Below are 18,837 nucleotides of genomic sequence, written 5' to 3' on the forward strand. Positions count from 1 at the left end.
ACAAATTTGATCTCCAAAGTGTATCAAACTTTATTTTTAAAAAAATTAAACCAAAGTGTCAGTTACAGTGAGCGGAGTGGGTTTGTTAACTGGTCTAAAGCTTCTAAAGATCTAGAGCTTTTTCACTGGAGATACTCCACAACGAGAATTTAAATCATTTCACATTCATAAATATCTACAACCCCCCCCCAAAAAAACAGACTTGATCCACATAAAATAAAAAAATAAAAAAGTGGTGACAATTCACACATTCAGACCAATCTTTTGGAGACAACAGATATCGTATCATGTGAAGCGAAAAGTCCTTTTTGAAAACAGTGCGTCCGTGAAGACCCACCTTTACCATTTGAATATAGCGTTGCTAAGCAACCAAATGACATGTCATTTGCATTTCCTCTACAGACACACTCTGACTGTTTTGAGGCGATCAGCTGATGTCTGAGGGTGAAAATGAAGAGTCAATGAATGGAGAATTGTCCAGGACTTCACGTGTGCGCCGCGGGTCAGGACTCTGCCGGCGAGGGCTGGCTTGGCGCTCCGTTGCGTGTGCGGAGCTGAGACTGGGCGATGTCAGCCAGGGCGCTCTGGATCTTCTCGAGCAGCACGTCACCGCGATAAACCACCTCCTCCAGGCGAGCTGCGGCGTCGTGGTTCTCCTCCTCCAGCTGCCGCAGACTGGCCGCCTGACGAGAGGGAACGCGTCATTTAAAGAGGTGGATATCTTGTACATCGACTGATGGCGGAAATATTTCTTTTTCTCCTTCATATTTGTAAAAAGACCCAAGTAAAAAGCAAATTGTACAAACTATGGTAAACAAGAGAATGTCTCATACGGTTTCACTGATCAATGGCAGGAGGTGTGTTGTACAGACAAGAAGCTGCCAGTTGGTTTGTAATTGATGGACCAGTGACTCACTGACCAGGATGGAAAAAGCATCAGTTTTCAGACAACAGAAAATAAAAATAAAAGTGCTTCCATATATTTAAGCTATTGAAGAGCAGCTTTAAGGTACTCTTACTTTGTCTTCTTACTGACTTGTTAAGTCTCCAAACATTGCGTCACACATCACAACTGTATAAATATAGACTCACTGTACGGTTATTTCCAGCACTCATGTGAGCAACTCTGATGAAGCACCTTTCAAGGCAATAAAAAGATTATTATTTTCGACATTGTTGCGTCTTTTATTGTTTGAATGAAATTCACTGTGACTTGGTTTTTATCTCCCTCTAGAGGGAGAAAGAGGACTTCTCTTTGACTTTTTCTTCAAAATGTTTGTGTTGTAAACTGTCATTTAGTATCATTGTATAAACTGATACTCCACATGGAACATCACTTGGTCTTAGTATTTCAGCTGTTGAAGATAAACTGGAATTGACATCACAGTTAGGGCTGTCAATGAATATTCTATATTCAAATGTGAAAATTAATATTCGAATGTAAAAACAAAATTTTAAAAAAAGTTAAAAATGACTGTCTGCTTTGCGGGTGGGCGCGCGCCTGACAACTGACTATATACTGCATGAATACAATAAGCTACAACAGCTTCATGCACTAGTTTGATTATTTGCCGTTTAATGCCAAGGAAAAGTTCCATGTTTACAGCACAGCTCGCTCGGAGCGTTCAAGGTCAGTACTGTGAAACAATTAATGCTAATAATATTTGTCTCAATCATTAAATGAAGCCTGCCATATTTGGGACAAGAATCTCAACCTTAAATTGCTTGCACAAAACAAAAAACAAGGCATTTGTTTATTGTTGTCGTTCATTTAAACCGCTTTGCGCAGAGAGCGCGGCGGTGAGAGAGAGCGGTTTGATCGATCAAACCTTAAACTATTGTGTATACCTATTTGGTGTTACAATGTGGTTAAGAATATACCAATTATTTGTTTACTTTATATCCATGAGTGGACATCAGTTTCCTCGTTCTAGTCAAATAATATAAAGCAGCTGTACAAGCGTTCATTTGGCCCCATTAGCTGACTGAAAGCCACAAATACCAGCTGGGCTTTTTTCACAAATCCATCGTGTGATCTGTAACCAATAAATCTGAAAGTTAGTTGTACGTGTGCAGACCTGCAGAACTGCCGTGGACTCCTCGCTGGGCAGGGAGTCGATTAGTACATCCACATCTTTGGCTGTTCTGGCGATCAGGGCTGCAAATAGTTGGGCATATTCTGTGGAAAGATAGAGGAGATAGTATTTGGAATAACATGAGCTAAATGTGAAACAATGAATCACATCACCCCAACAGATGACTGGTGTATCAATGTAAACCACTAACTCTTCAGAGGCAAGTTCTATTGATGAGAAGGCAAAGAAGTAAATAACGATGATAAGAACGGGTGATCACGAACGACTGACCCTCGGTTGGGTTTGCGGGCTGATCTTTGTTGATCGCTGTCTGGATGTTGCTGAAGGAGGCCGGAGGCGCACACTGCTGCAGGACGCCGATGGCGTTACAAAACTGATCTGCAAGCTGGACACACAAAACAACACCACTCGGTTTGAACAGGAAGCGACAACAGCGTGCGTTAATACGTCTAGTGGTAGACGGTGCCAGTCCGCCCCCCGTAACCTCACTTTGAGGTTCCGACGCTCACATTCTACAGCAAATGTTTCCGTTTGAGTGGAACATAAAGTGAAGATGAACGTGTTGGTCGGTAACGTTACAGGCCGCTGGTCGAGGGTAGCTACCCAGTGATCTAACAATGTTTACAGGGTTACTCAACAAAGTGGGGCCACTAGACACTACCTACCAACGTCAGATTAAACTAGCAAACTAGTCAAAATGGAGTTATTTTCTTTAGCTAACGTCTAAATATTCCAAAATGTGTCCTACCGAATTGACAGCGTCTTGGAGCTGCGTTAGCCTGTCCGCCATATTTTCTGCACTGTCTCTCTCTCTGTTATTGTCGCGAGAATGTTCAGACAAAAAATCTCGCGGGATTTTGACGGGATTTCGGCAGCTTTAGTCGGCAAATTGTTGTTTAGGTTAGTTGTTGCTATAATCATATTCAGTTCTGACTTAAACGAGATAAATCAAGCTCAAAGCTCATGCCTGCTATCACATCCTTGTGTAAAAGAATAGTGCCGCATCGTGACCTCTAACCCGACTTGTTGCCCCTTGATGGAGACTAATGTTAGCATTTAGCTAATATTAGCTACTATAATACATCAACAGGAAGTAACGGCGGACAGGCTAAACTCCAATGTCTTTCACTTTGAATTCCCCAGGTACGACAGTTTCTTCTTCACTTACATTTCTAAAAAAAATGACAGCTCATTTGTGATACGAGTCGACCAGTAAAAACATGTTTGTAAATATGAACCTGAATTGTATGGATTTGTATGACAGCTGGAGTGTTGGTTGTACGTTGGCTAACAAGTTAGCATAGATGATTTTAACGTCACTCGGTCAATTAACTGAATCAGAAACACTGCTAAGATGTTTATTCTATAGTTGTGGTGTACAGGTAACAAAATGTAACTTAATGTTAGCTTGGGCGAGTTGGCTGACATCCATGGTGTGACTAGAAGAAGGGAGGATTTCTCCTTTGATAAGTCATGACTGTTTTCTCTGGATATTACACAGAGCAGTGAATTCTAGTTGTATCAATGTAGTCTGATCGCAGCCTAAAGATGTGCAAATGGGAATCAGTTTGGGTATACGTATAATAAGCGGGATGAGGCGTAAATTGCTTTATCTGCCCCTAATTTATTGAATAGGATGAAATTACAGCCATTTTAAATACCACTAATGAGGGCTGGGCATGTCATATTAGATAAAGCTATATTTATATGTACACATTTCGATCCGATCGTCAGGTATATGAATTGAGATGGCGAGGAAAGGGAACATACTAGCCCAGCGCACACAATTATTTTATTGATCACAAAATGCATTAGTATTGAGCTTACCTGGTATGTAGAACGCTTAAATACATCCCATCACTTGTTTTCTACCAAAACTAGATTGTATTAGTTTATTGTAGTTCATAGTAATGCTGACTTTTATTTCCTCAGGCATGAACTGTACTTTAGATAAAGTCCTGGCAGATGCCAAATCATTAGTGGAGCGTCTCCGTAACCATGACAACGCAGCCGAGATGTTAATTGAACAGACAACATCGCTTAACAAGCGAGTGGAGGCCATGCAACAGGTATGCTATCACATAATGTTGGTGACAATAACATAGGAATGTTCTTTTTATAGATACTTCAATGCACAATTACTAAAAACTAACATTGACCCTCTGATGAGAGTTAGTGCAGGAAGCAATGCCAACCAACGTTAATTATGAGGTTTCTGAAACTCTTAACTGAAATCTTGCAGTTGTCTAATGGGAGGTGGTTTCTTGTTGGCAGTACCAGGAGGAGATTGACTCATTAAACCAGGTAGCGCGACATCGTCCTCGTTCTAGTCTGGTCCTAGGAATCCAACAGGAAAACCGTCAGATCCGAGATCTCCAGCAGGAAAACAAAGGTAGGCGTGTCGTTTGTGACGTTATAATTACTGTGGGAGGGCTGCTTTGTGGGGTTTTTTTGGGCTGCTATCAAAAAAAATGGGCTATTACTTTAAGGAGTGGACTCCTGTTTGTCACAAACATAGAGATGGTTCATCACAGCAGGGCCACATGTAGTGGACAGACGTCCTTGAAGAGGTTTGCTGGAGTAATGTCTCCAAAAATCCATCCTGTCTTTGCTCTTCCTGCAGAGCTACGAACGTCGTTGGATGAACACCAGTCTGCGTTAGAGCTCATCATGACCAAATACAGGGAGCAGGTGTTCAGGCTCCTCATGGCCAGCAAGAGAGACGACCCCACCATTGTGACCCAGCTGAAGGAGCAGCACACCACGGTCATTGAGGCAGACTTAATCCGACTTTTAAGTGCCTGCTTATTGGATCTTAAACTGAAAAACAGTGACAGCTGAGACCCACTTTCACAATTACCGCTGCCTTTTTAGTAATGATTTGTTCTTCACCTTTGTAGGAAATGCAAGCGCACATAGACAAGATCAGTGAGATGGCCTCTGTGATGAGGAAGGCGATTGAGGTGGACGAGGGCCGAATATGTGAAGACGAGGAGAGGATTAAACAGCTAGAGGTAAAAGAAAAGACCATCATATTCATTGATTGATGCGCCGTCAAATGAATGGAAGGCTTCTCATTAGCAGTGACAAAAGTATAGCAGGATCATTGGTGCTATTTGTGAATGCATGACTGGACGTTTCTTCCCGTGCGCCTTAGCTGGAGAACAGCGGCCTCCGAGAGCTGCTGGGAATCAGTCGCGAGGCTTTCCTGGTCCTGAAGAGAGACGACGTATCAGAGAACACGTCACTGTCGCCGTTGTTGACCAGCGCCGACATCAGCCTACGAAAGAATTAGGGAGCCTATGGTGACCGCCGAGCCCCCCCCTCCCTCCCTCCCTCCCTGCTGCCGCTGCCACTATTGTGTACAGTGTCTTGCCACCTACAGCCTCTACTTTCTCCCCCACACATTCTGTATAGTCTCCTTTCTCCCGGAGCATTTACGGCGTGATGCTGCAGAGCTGTATTCTCGTCTGGTGATTCAGACAACAAGCAGCGGGAAAGATCTGTCTCATTATTATTTCTTTCTGTACTTCAGTTATGTTTTGTCATTTAGCCAGCATGCATGAGACTGTGGTGCCTGCAAGGTTTTAATGTATGAATGGGTAAAAGAAGGGCTTGAGTTGAAATAAATGAATAAATAAACATGTAAGTTGTCTCTGTTTTTAGTTCTGTGTTGTGGCCTGAGCGGGTTACTTAACTTCTGGCTTAGAATACGTTGTTGTCCCATAGGTTCACAACTTCTAAGGGGGGGGGTTGTCAGTCCGCTGCTCTCTGCTGCTGCGAGCGCCACACCGACATACCGTGTGTGGAAATACCGTGCGTGGGAAACCAACGACAAAACCACTGAAACACCGAGTAGCTCGAGAGCAGGAATAGAACCATCATTCAACACAGGATCTCATGCAACATTCAACTTCCCCTTCTGCTGCAGAGCTGCACTAAGCACAATAATGTCGGAGAGGATTATATATTCTATTATCTTTCTGTAAATCAACAAGCGCAGCATTTTTTGACTGCTTTGACGTTAATGCTGTGCTTGTCAGTATAACTTACTCTGCTGTTATAATTAGCTTATATCTGAGAGTGTGACGTCAACGGGTTCCCACGTGCATGCTTTTAAACATCGCTACAGAACCAGACCGGAGGTTTCAGAATGAGCATTAAAACAATACAAATAAAAAAACATTAAGAGAAGTATTTCAGTCCTCTGCTGAATGGAGGCTCGCGCAGGGAGGGGGGAGGCTCGCGCAGGGAGGGGGGAGGCTCGCGCAGGGAGGGGGGAGCCGTCGCGTCACCGAGAGCGTGATTCCTCACACGCAGAAAGTCTGTCTCGAGAAACCACTCAGTTCCAGCCAAGCATGTCGCTTCTGCCGCCCAGATACGGGAGGCTGCGAGGATACCAGCGCGGTGACCCCCCGAGGACACAGCGGGACTCTGCTTAGAGACCGACAGCTGCAGGAGACATGTCTCCGGGGACATTGCTGCTGCTTCTTCTGGCTTATGGAGTTCAGGCACAGGTGGAAAGTGAGTCACTGCAGAAAGTCAGTTTATTGTAACGCTACTTTCACTTTGACCAACGTCGTTCGCCTCTGGCAGCTTGATTGGGTTCGATTCCGCGACACTGCATTTAATCACTAAAGTGTCACTCGGTTCAGATCGTTATTTGCTGGATAGTTTGAGTTGACGTCAGCGAGCGTTTTTCTCACAAACAGACGCCGGGTCATGTGTTGATTTTGTCCCCCTGATTAATCAAAACTCTGTGTGTGTGTGTGTGTGTGTGTGTGTGTGTGTGTGTGTGTGTGTGTGTGTGTGTGTGTGTGTGTTGTAATCGAACGGGGTCGTGAAACCAGGTTGAGTGATCCTGAGTGTCTAATAGGTAAATAAATAAAGCCTTTGCCAGATAGCAGTGGAGAACAACATGCTGGAGGCTCTGGTGTTTTTGCTGAAGCCGGAAGGCTTCGAAACTGATTTATCTCACGTTCTGCAGTCATTGCGTGAGTGATCTGGAGTGTTGAGGAAGCATCGCAGTGATGACATGACTTGAAGAAGTTGCCTTGCTTTTATTTCTCATGCATTGGTCAAACACGTGCTTCTCAGGTCTTGTGGGTGGAGGGTTTCTGATGCGAGGTGATTATCTGAAGTGGTCGTGGTGTTACACACTAAATCCGGTGCTTTTACTCAACAGTTTGTACATCATTAGTGGATTCATTATTACTGTTTCATTTGAATAGAGCAGAAAAATAGCATTGACCCAAGCACGTGATTAGAGGATGATATTGACCAGTCCAAAGGTTATCCAGATAAAAGTTGAAGACGTTGGAAATCCCGGAAGAAGAACAAATCATTTTTATGATTTTACTAAGTGTTAAGATTGTATTGTTGTTGTTGAAATATTTTTAAAGTGTTTTTGACTTTTTAACCAACAAGAAACCTCCTACATGAACAGCTGGTGTGTTTTATAGGCCAGAATTCACATTTAAAATAAGGGCGACCCACTGCAGTCTGGACGTTAGAGACGTTTGTACAGATGTTAAACAAATACCTTTCCCCTCTCTGTTGCAGACCGGGTGATCTTCCTGCCGGGGACGTTCCAGAACGTCAGCGTCTCCCGGAACGAGACGGTGCAGGCCGTGGTGTCCCGGATCCCTGCAGACGTGGCCTACGTCACCCTGCAGTTCCACACGCAGCACCGCAACGCCACGCTCTCCTACTCCAGGGTGAGGAAGTGCTGACCACTGACTGACTGGCACATCTCTCCCCGCATCTTCTCAAAAAACGTTGCTAGATCGTTACAACTCTGATATTTGTGCACTACAGATGGAGCAACAACCAGCAGCTGGTTAGCTTAGCTTAGCATGAAGCTTTTAAATAGAAGGAGGCAGCTAGCCACGTCTGAAAGACAATAGTTCCTACACAAAACTGTTCTCAACCAGGTCTGTGGATTATCTTGAGGATCTGGGTCATTTTATCTGGAAAGATGTTGAGTGATTTATGTCCCTTTGAGCACCACAAGCTTATTATAATGTTATTATGAGACATCTCTACGGCCAATATGTCTAACAAGAGAAAACTCCCACCAGTCAGTCAGTCCTCTTCTATACCGCTTATCCTTAGTGGGGCGGAGTCCATCCCACCGAACACGGGGGAGAGCGGGAGACACCTTGGACTGCTCGCCAGTTAAACACAGGGCTGACAATCATTCACTCTCACACTCACACACCTTCGGGCGATCTGAAGTCACTAATCCCCAGAGCAGAGTCTTTGGCCTGAGGGGCGGAACCCACGCAGAAAAGGGGACAACATGCGGACTCCACACAGAAAGGACTCTGGCTGGTTTCAAATCCAGCCCCTTCCCCTTGTGAGGCGACAGTGCTGAGAAACTTTCACTGCTACACAGATGCACAGGCACCAGTTGTTTGGGAGCACGCTGGCATGTTCCCCGTGGTGCAGAGGTTGCACTGAGCATGACTTTGCTATAAAAGTAAATTCAACAAAGCTGTGTTTAAGAACTTGGAATGCAGTGTTCTGCTAAATCAGCAGATCAGAATCCCGACGATCTGATGAGTTTCTCCACCTTCTTTGTCGATTGATTCTTTTAGCAATAGCAGTAAAAACTGAAGGCGCTCACTAAACTGTGAGGTATGCTTCGTGTAGGAGTCGGCAGCTAGTTCTCGCTGACAAATGAATGAGGCTTTGTGAGCGAGGTCGTCTGGCCCGCTGAGCGAAGAGGCAGTCAGCTGATGTGCGGTCCCCTGGTCATGAGCAGCAGACAGGGCGGAAAAACAAAAACCTTCTGGCATCCGTCCCAGAAGTCTCAGGGGACAGCTCGGTTAGGGTCCAAACTAATGTTGGTGCAAATGTGCGTCAAGTCAGCCGAGATGGAGCCGGTCGCTGGCGTCAGAACGAACAAGACCGCCCGAGCAAATTCACAGCGAAAAAGAGGAGGCGGAAAAGTGGGTTTAGTGAGTGGACATGCACACTTCTTACTTTATTTTCATATTGTCTCTATTTCTATAGAATTTTCTATTTCTATTTCACTCGTTTCCTTTTCCAGTTACTTTTTCTCACTCTCACACACTGCAGGCAGTCAACCACAAGATCCTTCTTTTAAACGCTTGATGTTATCTCTTCTGTCAGATAGTGTACTTATTGATGCTGATGACTCTCCATTTTAACAACTTTCCATGTTAACAAACCAGATGTAGAAAACCAGATTCACCAAAGCACTAAAGAAATGGAAGTTGCACGTGGTTTCTTACAACATAGAACTGAATATACAGGATCCTGATCACTGACTATGTTTACATGCTCAAAATATTCAGTTATTTTAAACAACAATGAAAGGCAATATTCATTCTAAGTGGTTTACATGGCGAATGAAAATGAATATCCCACTAATATTCCTAGTAACATGCAGCCTCTACATACTATATAAACTCGGCTGAATGGATCCAAAGGAGGCTCCTAAAGTCTGAAATCTCGATTGGAAAATGCTCCATTTGAACAGGAATAAGTCCAAACCCTCACATCCAGAAGGAATAAGAAGAACAGGGGATGGGAGTATGCATGAGATCGTAGTCACTGCGGAATGCGCGTCCTGGTCACACGGCTGTAAATCCTTTCCTCGCTATTAGAAGGATTAGGATGCTTGGCAGTTTCTCTAACTCTGTGGCCTTTTAAAATATAACCACCAAATCGTACAAGAACCAAATAGCGCCGATGCCAACAACAACAAGACGAGCTTCATACAATGCAGTCACTGAATGAGCAGTCGGACAGAAAGCCGTACTGTGTGGGGACAGTTTCAGTCTCACACAACAGTAATTCATCCGATCCCTGGTTTGTTCCCCCGAAGAGGAGAACTTGCCCTCTGCTGTCCGCCACAATATGCCAGGGGGGACTTTGATGCCAATCATCTGGAAGCCACAGGTGTTCCATGGCACAGGCAGACCTTTCTAAAGTAAGCCCTCACCTGCCAAAGCGCTCCTGTCAGTGTGGTGTGTTGGCGAAATTGTGTGTGTGTTATATGTAGGTTATATTGTGAACATTCTGTGTGGACAATAACAGATACAGAGATGTCTTAGGAAGGTGCCGTGGAAAGTGCTGGTTCATAGTTCTTAGGATTTAAAATCATTTCAAGCATTTGATGAGTGTTTCCTTTCTCTGAAAGTTGGTTGTCGCTGTTAACGAGGCGAGTGAACCCATAGTTTAGTCTCTCTGGTGTCACGCGGTGTCCCTGTGTGGAGAACACACGTACACGTCTGAATGACTTACTTGAACATTACTGGTCCCGGCTGCTCGGAGACCAGAGAACTCAAGAGGGAGGAAGAGGGTGTGTGAATCTTCTGTCAATATGAACCACGGGACGGCATGACTTATTGAACAGCAATACATCATTCTCATGTCCAGATTCACACTCTTCTATATTCTTTAATATTCTTGTAGTGTCTGAATATGACTGTATTCAGAATCACTGGTTGTTTTAGGAATTCTTTGGACCGTTTCTGCGTGTTAGACTTGTGTGTATTGCGCATGTTAGAGCACAAGGGAAGGTCACAGAGTGAAGAGGAGCTTAAGAATATTGTGAGAAAAATAGTTTTATTTTGTCAGTATTGCCACAATTTTCACTCGTCATACATTGTTTTTGGATAAAAGTTCTGAAATGTTGTTCTGGTCATCGACGTGCGATGATGGAATCCAACAGACTTCAATGTTTGGGTCTGTAACCCTGAGAGCGAGATGAACTCCAACCATATATGTATATATATTCACATATATATGAATATTGCCTTGTCTTCATGTATTCTCAGCCGCACTGTTCCGATTATTGCAAATTGTACCTACTTTCTCATATCTCCACACATACTTGTTTGTTTTCACCCATGATTGTTTATAAATGAACATCTACTACCTGTTAAGCAATTCATTTGCAGGAAACCCGGCGGTTATGCAGCGCGACGCAGGATGCTAACAACAACTCGACTAAATTAATGATGGTGTTGCTCTGTAGTTCACCACATTCAGTTAAATGTGGTGAACTTCATAAAAAATCTCTGCGTGCAGAGGAAGTAGTAAACGAAACCAAAAAAAATGCATGCGAATACTAGAATGTATTACTATCCTACATAAAACACAGTCATACTGCAGCAATAACAGTAATAACTACACATAGTTTTGATGGGATGGAACACTTTCCCATTACTGGGGACATTGTTTGCTTCATAGGGGAAAAGGAGCCGGGGTGAAAGCAGCAGGTTATCCCCCCGCTGCAGTGTGTGCACGGCGTTGTGTACCACAGACATACATCACTTGTTAGGCTTTCCATAAGTTCTTAAGAGCCATGAGATTGTTGAGGTCAGCAGACGGGGCTTTAGCCTTTATGAAGATGGCAGAGCGTTTAGGAGCCCCGTCTGCAGAGAATCCTGATCACACAGGTGGAGTAATTACACAGTGATCAGTTCCACAAAGACACAGGAGGGTTGTTTTCAGAAGAGAAACTAGTACTTCAATTTAATGCTGTCTGACGCAACCACTCGCCATGACCTTTTGTCCTGGGCAATCCCTCCGACTTTCCTCAAGCACCATCGTTTGGTTTGTCTCTGAACAAATACTAGCAAGTGATGTTCTCGTTGGCCTCGGCTTCATTTAAACCAAAAACCGACTTGAAAACTGCTGACTTTGAGACCTGGACTGTTGCCTTGTTGTTGAAACGTGCTGTACAAATAAAATTGCCTTGCGTTGCCTTAGATGCCGGGCCTGGGCCCCTCTCTGACGGCGGTGGACTCGGGGCTCCTTTCGGCTCTCGTTCCGAGCCAAGCGACCCTCTCCTTGTTCATGTCTTCCCCGGATGAGGACACCGTGGCGGGCACCGGGGTCGTCCTGCCGTACTCCAGCACCGGTACTTCTTTTCTGACATTCCTGCTGGGCCATTGGGTTGTACCACTCTGAAAAAACAAGGATGTTGCAGCCAGAAAAAGCTACTCAGTTGATGGGAGTTTGGACCTGAGGAGACCATGAGTGAGCGCTGGCAGACGGAGGGCCCCTTGTGTGTTGATCCAGCCAAACTAAAAGTCTTCCAGAGGATGCTACTAAAGCCTCAAGGGAATGTTGTTTTTGTCAGCTGCTAATGACTAGTTCTTGTTCCCTTTTTAGATCCAGTCCCTGGAGCTTGTAACGCGGAGGTCAACCTGGACATCGACCCGAACGTCTATATCCTCTACAACCTCTACGAGACCACCATCCGCTTTGCCCCGGCCAACTTAGGCTACGAAAGGTAAAACGGCAGAAGGATGGCCATCGTCTGCTCAGCTTCCTGTTTGGCTCTCTCTTGTCAACCAAGGCCTGTGGGCAAACCACCTCGTTTTGTGTTTCCTCTAAAATCATCTCGTGCCCTCTCTTCCTTCTACTTTGCGGCTGAAAGCGATCGCTCCATTTCCTTCAGAACGTCCGTTATTTGTCAGACGTCGCAGATGGATGAACGGCAGGACTCGTTCACTTGTTGAATCATTTCCTGTTGTGCATTCGTTACCCGGCAGAGCCGAGCAGTGCACTCCACTGTGGTTAAATGTCTCGGAAAGGTTTTGTTCTTTTGTTTGTATCGGAATGAGGAAAGCTTGCGAGGAGGAAAAGGTTTCTGCACTTCCTTTGTAACGGTGGCTTTTCAGGGTTTTGTGGAAGGAATCCTCTTGTTGTGGGAAGGTTTGAAAATGCCAAACCGCACGCTTAAAATGTGTCAAATGTCATTTTCAGCTCATTACAGACAGTGGTTTGGACGGATACTCGGCTCTTTGTTGAATGTCAGTAAACTCCAGTTAAAGCTCCACTTGTTTGATATGTCTGACGGGGAAAATTACTTGGGTTATTACATCATGTGAGCAGTCCACGTGATGACCAATACTACCTCCTTCCAGATTCCCCGGCCAAAACCAAATTCTTCCGCTTGTACTTGTACTTGTGAACAGCGGTCCCCACCCTTATTTGCCTCATGGATCCGTTCCATGTTAGACAATATTTTGCAGGACCAGTTTGAAGCTGTAGCGGCCGACGGGGGCGGGGGGACGGAAGGTGTAGTCGCTCGCTCTCGGTCTTCTGGTGGGCGGAGCATGCGACTATTGTACACGCGTGTAATTGAGAGAGAAACAAATATTTTTCAGCTATTTATTCTTTTTGTGCGGCCCGGTACCAATTGGCCCACGGACCGTTGCCGGTCTGCTACCCGGTGCTTGAGGACCACTGTTATAGACGGTTAATCATAGTGGTTCCCAAACCACATGAGTCTTTTTGGGGGTTCGGCTGGGGGGCAGGTCTTAGAATGTCCCTATATCCTCAAAGGGGTTCTTGACAGCTGGGGAAGCACTGATAAATACTAACATGATAAATTATAATAACACCTGAAGGTGTGGCTCTCCATCAGGGGAGGAACTCCTCCGGCCTGCGACACATCGACAGAACCGGACACGCGCTGGCGGCTGCGGTACGACATCTACCAGTATTTCCTGCCCGAGAACGACCTGTCAGAGAGCAGCCTTTTCGCCGCCATTCAAGCCGTGGCGGACGTCCAGGGCGCGATGAAGAACGGCAAACGGGTGGGACGCCAAGAACACCGTCGTTCCTCTCGCTCCTATTAGCTCGTTAACAAGAGAAGCTCACTTTTCCTCGGGCCCTTTTCCCGCTGCAGGTCATGACGCTGCTATCGTCAGACGCGAGCACGGCGGGGTTCAACTCCATCCCCGGGCAGGGCGTCATGTACTCGGTGGTGGTCAGAGACCCGCTGAGGAACGCCTCGGCCTCCTACGTCCCCGCCCACACCTACGCCTGCAGCTTCGCCTCCACGCTGGACGGCTGTCACACACTCGGTGAGCTGCCGGATAGCAAAGCTATTTTTGCTCTCCTCACGCGTGTAAGAAAATATACTGAATTTAATTATGACTTTATGAATAAAAACATTTATGAAGGAACAATCTTGGGTTAAGGCAAATCATAGCGATTGATCTTTTTTTATTTGGCCGCCTCTTAAAGTTTTGTGTTGATTCAATTCAAAAGGATTTTCCCATTGGATTTTGGCAGAAGGAAAGCTCTAATAAATAAAGGGATGTTTGGTTGAAAGGTAAAACTATGTAACATCACCACATTGATGTCTAAAATTAGAAGAGCAATGTTATATATCGGGTCACTTATAGGTGCAGCGGTTGTATCCAGACCTACAACTGATGGATGATTATGTTATATTATATTTCCACATGCAGCTCTTGCCTTTACAGCTCTCGTTCAGCGGTCCAGGAAACACACTGATCAATTACACGCGTCACATTAAGCTACTTAGCAAATTAAATATTTGTTCCTCAATAAGTATTGCAAATGGACCCTTGAATGTTCGAAACTAGTAGGTGTCATATAGTCAAAATAGTAATTATTGAAAGCGGCAATTTGAATGTGTCATTACGAGAAAAAGCACAAATATATTGACTATTTTGACTGTTGACCGATAAAATAGAAGGCCCAGAAAAATCGATGTAAAAGCCCAATATGATCAGAATCCAAAGACATGAATTCACTCTCCGGTAAATCAGTAAACAGAGTGTTTACATAACCACAGATAAAGTGCTTTATCTTATTAGAAGATGAGAAGAATATAATATTGTGGCTTTTTGGGGTGAAAGCAAAAATAAATTAAAATCCCACTTTCTCTTTTGTATTTTTTACAATCAAACCCTTATTGTACAACAATAAATATTGTTGTTATTCAATTGAACTTTTATTTAATTTGATTTCAGTTGGCTTCAAAGAAATGTTAATACAACTTATATCGGGAACTAAATCATCTTTTGCATGAGATGATTCTCTAACTTCGTTGAAGATCGGTAAATAACCCTATTATATATATTGAGTTGTTTACTTCCATTCTTGTATCCATCCCTTTAATCAATTTGGCCTTCGTCATGCAAGGCCTCAGCCTTGTGGTTGTTTGCTAATAGCTGTCATAAATTCACCTTTCATCCAGTTTTAATCAATGTTTCTACAACGTGCACGATAAACACTGGAGAAATCCTAACCGGGAAAAAATGGTTGTAAAGACATCTCCCATGACCTGTGACCTCTGACACCAACGTCTCCAGATGAAATACAGGAAATACCCCTCAGAGATATCAGGACGTTTTTAGCAGAGGTTAAGGAATGCTGGGAGAGACGCTTTGACCTTTTGCTGCTTTGAACACAGTTCACGATTTGTATCATTTTTTCCTTTCAGGAAAGATCTCTACAAAGATTTTCTTCACCATCGCTGGCTTGGCCGGCCTGTTTGTCTGTTTCTTCGGGCATCGATTCTTTAAATGTGGTGAGTGGTATTGCTTTATGCAACTTTGTTATGGTGGTATCATATACTACACGTATATATTTTTAACCACCCTCATAACACCAAGCCATTTATTTGTTAATCACCGGGCTGTGTTGTCTGCGAGGTGGTCTAGACGTCCCTTAGCCCAGCAGCATTGTCCGAGGCGTTCCCAGAACCCGTCCTGTGTGTTCCGGGTTTAGTTCCTCTTGGAGATCCTCTTCAAAAAGGCATCTTCGTCGAATGCCAGTCTCAGCTGTCGGAGCAGCGGCTCTCCTCCGAGCTCCTCGGCCTGAAGCTCTGCCATCTCATCCTTCCGGTCACCATCCAAAGCTCAAGACCAGGAGATATTCAAAGACCCTTTGTAAAATTGGCCAGAAAAGAGTTGTACCACTTTGTGTAGATAAGGGAAACCGGGGGCCCCTTCCAGCGAGGTGAGGCTCTAGCAAAGCCTGGAGGCAGCAGTGGAAGCTCTGAAGGCCTCACGCACTTTAGTCTTCGGTCTGAAAAAACTGTTTCTTTAAAAAGGGCCTTCCTTTTTCCCCCTCAGACTAAAGACGTCACGTCTCGGCTATATCCAGACACAGCTCGCCTTAGGATCAGCAGGGTAGATTAGTAGGGGTCAGAGGTCATGTTTGTGATTCTTGTCCTTCAACATAGAGATGTAGAAAATGACCTAACCAGAGTTGAAGCTGTGGCATTGATACTTTTACTTAACCCCTCACCACGATAGATACAATGACCGCTAGGCCTCTCGTGTGGTCTCCCTCACGCGTGATGAGCTTCTACTCCGCGTTTCAACTACTGTGGCGTGTGAAGGCATTTTCTTCACTCTTTCTCTCTGTTTCTGCCTCTTTGTCATGCAGAGTTGTTTTGCATGGGCTTCAGCTTTGCGACGTTTTTCTTCTTCGTGCTGATCACAAGGACCACAGATCTGGACTACGACAGTGAGTGTTTTTTTGTCTTTTTTTTACCACCTCAAGCCGGTCGGTACGAGGAATCTGAACGCGAGTCCGTCTCTCTGCAGTCTGTCTGGCCGTCTCCGTGGTGATCGGCGTGGTGGGCGGGGTCCTCCTGGTGATGAGCTGGTGGCGCTTCGGCTCCGTCATGGCCTGCGTCGTCGTGGTTGGACTGATGCTCGGCTTCCTGGTGGCCTCCACGGTCCTCTTCACGCCTCTTGGTAGGAAGCAGAGGCCTTCAGTGGCTCTTTGATATACCTCACGTGTAATATATTGAACGTGTGTTCCACACGTGTTTCTGTGGGTCGTGCTCTCTGCCTAGGGGACCTCAACATACTCCGACGCTCCGACGCCGTTTTCTGGTCGACCTTCTGCTGCATCATGGTCACTGTTCCACTCTTCTTCGTGCGATGGCCCAGAGAGGTAACGCTCTGTAAATGTAACCCTTCCTGTGTATGCCTTAAAGGACGCAGACGGTGACTAACCCATCTGTAACAGGTCTAATGCCATTTCAAACCACTGACCGCTTGTAGGCGCGGTATCTGTTGAGGAGGAGCTTCGCTTCAACCCGAGTCCTTGTAGGATTTTATTAAGTTACTTTGGCGCCATCCAGTGGTACGATGAAAGGATTCCACAGTGATCGGCATCACCTCGTTAGAATCACCTCGTTCGAAGTACATGTTCCCAACCGTTGAATACAAAACATACAAATCACTTCATCTGTATGTTTTGTATTCACAAACAAAAAGAACAATGTCATTTATCCGGTGGTGTTTTTGGCTGGTTTCTCTGACCCCAGGGAAACATCGTCACATGCGGCGCCGTCGGGGCCTACGCCGTGATTCTGGCCGTCAACGCCTACATCTACACTAGCCTGTCCTTCATCACACTGAACATCCTCAAGCGCTTCCTCAACGACAACTTCAGCGCCGTGTTCACTGACGTGCCCTTCCAATCCGCGGGTGAGTTCACAGCGCCGGTGACGGCCTCAGCAGTGCGAATCAGATCAAACGTTCCCTCTCAACACCTCGTCTCGTCCCTCCGTCGACCCAGACTACGTCATGATCACCGTGTGGGTGGTGCTCGGCGTCTCCGGCGTGGTCCTGCAGCTGTACCGCGAGCGCACCCGCCCCTTCTTCCCGCCCAGCCCGTACCTCATGTGGCTGCAGGAACGCGAGCGCCGCAAGACCAACGTCCTGGACCCGAGTTACCACTTCCCGCCACTGCGCAACCGGCTGCTGGCCCGAGCGCGGCAGCTCACCAGGAGGATGGAGCCGGCCGGAGAGCACACGCCTCTGCTGCTGTAAGCCTCGCACGGCCCACGGTGCCGCGGAGAGGCCCGAAGGAGCACCGGCCCTCAGAACTGTCTGTGGGACGTTGAGCCCAGATCAGCAGACTGGAAGACGGTCCCAGTAGGACGTTGGCACTCTGCTGGACAGTTTGCAAAAGCTAAAAAAGTTTTGTACAAAAGACTGTGACCTTTTTTTCCCTGAACGCCACTTTTATTTAACTCTTAAATGAGATTTGAACGAATCACAAAGTGTTCAAGAAGATCTTTTCTTTGAATGTGTTGGATGGTTTTCAATGTTAATTACGTCCACTACAAAAGTCACAAACTACTAACAATCTGCAAAGCGAGACATTTCACCTGGGGAGAGTTGGATTGACGCAACTATGTTGTTCTCAATGGAACAAAGTACTTCATTTACTTTGCGTCGCTTGGCTGTTATCTAAACATCCCTTGTGAATATAGTTGTAGTTTGACTTTAAACAACCGCTCTCAATGACAAAGACGTCTTTCCTTAAAGTTGGCTTAGACAGGTTAAGCGTCTGGGACGATTTGATGTTTTAGAAGCTGAAGGTTCTGCTGGAGTCACGCAGGTCAGTAAATTGAAGACGATCCTCACAAACGAGCCACAAAAGAGAGACTGACAAGGCGAATAAAGATTTCATACAGATAAGAAATACACACTAATTTTTCTCTGCAGTCACAGAACAGTTTGTTTTAACGTTTTGCATTCATGTTTGTCTTATTTGCACACTGGATTTTATTGTACTGAATAGAAGGGTGTTCGTTGATTATCTCTTAAATCCATAAACGTATTTATAATATTATAATATATAAAAATAAAAAACAAAAGCAGAAATGTTAATGAAAAAATTCAGCCATCATGATATTAGTATTTGTACCTGTGCTTTAATCTTCTGCGACACGTCCAAACATCCTCTCTATCAACTTCCTATTGCCTCGGAAGTTGTCCACAAGTCTAATCCCAGTTGATAACGGATTCCTTTTTTAGCCGCCGGTTGTCCCTGTGACCTGTCGGCTGTGCCGACATGAATGATCTTCTACTGTTCTGTTTGAATCAGAGTAGGAAAAAAAGTATATTTAAGATGATTAACAAGAGGGTTTTATGTTCATTAGAGTAGATGTATGGCTGTATTACATTCT

At 45.1% G+C, this 18,837-nt stretch overlaps 3 protein-coding genes across 4 annotated transcripts; 2 read left to right on the forward strand and 1 right to left on the reverse strand.

Moving 5' to 3' along the window:
* Positions 1 to 5: 5 nt before the first annotated feature.
* On the reverse strand, positions 6 to 2,965 carry med21 (mediator complex subunit 21). Its single transcript, XM_040174668.2, has 4 exons — positions 2,845 to 2,965; positions 2,367 to 2,481; positions 2,079 to 2,179; positions 6 to 683 (listed from the first exon to the last, which is right to left on the reverse strand). The coding sequence occupies exons 1-4, from the start codon at positions 2,884 to 2,886 to the stop codon at positions 504 to 506; spliced, it is 438 nt and encodes a 145-aa protein (XP_040030602.2). The 5' UTR covers positions 2,887 to 2,965; the 3' UTR covers positions 6 to 503.
* fgfr1op2 (FGFR1 oncogene partner 2) lies at positions 2,913 to 5,745 on the forward strand. The gene is made up of 6 exons (XM_040174666.2): positions 2,913 to 3,239; positions 4,029 to 4,165; positions 4,371 to 4,488; positions 4,720 to 4,862; positions 4,997 to 5,110; positions 5,254 to 5,745. Exons 1-6 carry the CDS (start codon positions 3,215 to 3,217, stop codon positions 5,389 to 5,391), a joined length of 675 nt encoding a protein of 224 aa, XP_040030600.1. The 5' UTR covers positions 2,913 to 3,214; the 3' UTR covers positions 5,392 to 5,745.
* Positions 5,746 to 6,320: 575 nt separating this feature from the next.
* tm7sf3 (transmembrane 7 superfamily member 3) lies at positions 6,321 to 18,546 on the forward strand. Of its 2 annotated transcripts, none has more exons than XM_040173671.2 (12): positions 6,321 to 6,620; positions 7,659 to 7,813; positions 11,844 to 11,994; positions 12,249 to 12,369; positions 13,510 to 13,681; positions 13,774 to 13,951; positions 15,343 to 15,429; positions 16,293 to 16,373; positions 16,454 to 16,606; positions 16,708 to 16,808; positions 17,185 to 17,347; positions 17,439 to 18,546. In XM_040173671.2, the coding sequence occupies exons 1-12, from the start codon at positions 6,560 to 6,562 to the stop codon at positions 17,690 to 17,692; spliced, it is 1,677 nt and encodes a 558-aa protein (XP_040029605.2). In that variant the 5' UTR covers positions 6,321 to 6,559; the 3' UTR covers positions 17,693 to 18,546. The 2 variants fall into 2 exon arrangements, with proteins under 2 accessions (XP_040029605.2, XP_077957110.1); XM_078100984.1 differs by having other exon boundaries at positions 6,353 to 6,637.
* Positions 18,547 to 18,837: the final 291 nt, after the last annotated feature.

Source organism: Gasterosteus aculeatus, chromosome 4, assembly GCF_964276395.1.
Source record: "Gasterosteus aculeatus chromosome 4, fGasAcu3.hap1.1, whole genome shotgun sequence".
Taxonomy (NCBI): Eukaryota; Metazoa; Chordata; class Actinopteri; order Perciformes; family Gasterosteidae; genus Gasterosteus; species Gasterosteus aculeatus.

Excerpts from the sequence above, each read along its gene's own strand:
- fgfr1op2 (XM_040174666.2), top strand. The coding sequence starts at position 3,215 with ATGTCTTTCACTTTGAATTCCCCAG. Across the intron at positions 4,166-4,370 it reads GAGTGGAGGCCATGCAACAG|TACCAGGAGGAGATTGACTC; the intron begins GTATGCTATCAC and ends TCTTGTTGGCAG. Across the intron at positions 4,489-4,719 it reads TCTCCAGCAGGAAAACAAAG|AGCTACGAACGTCGTTGGAT; the intron begins GTAGGCGTGTCG and ends CTCTTCCTGCAG.
- tm7sf3 (XM_040173671.2), top strand. The coding sequence starts at position 6,560 with ATGTCTCCGGGGACATTGCTGCTGCTTCTTCTGGCTTATGGAGTTCAG. Across the intron at positions 16,374-16,453 it reads CACAGATCTGGACTACGACA|TCTGTCTGGCCGTCTCCGTG; the intron begins GTGAGTGTTTTT and ends GTCTCTCTGCAG. Across the intron at positions 16,607-16,707 it reads GGTCCTCTTCACGCCTCTTG|GGGACCTCAACATACTCCGA; the intron begins GTAGGAAGCAGA and ends CTCTCTGCCTAG.
- med21 (XM_040174668.2), bottom strand. The coding sequence starts at position 2,886 with ATGGCGGACAGGCTAACGCAGCTCCAAGACGCTGTCAATTCG. Across the intron at positions 2,180-2,366 it reads GCCCGCAAACCCAACCGAGG|AATATGCCCAACTATTTGCA; the intron begins GTCAGTCGTTCG and ends ATCTTTCCACAG. Across the intron at positions 684-2,078 it reads AGTCCACGGCAGTTCTGCAG|GCGGCCAGTCTGCGGCAGCT; the intron begins GTCTGCACACGT and ends CCCTCTCGTCAG.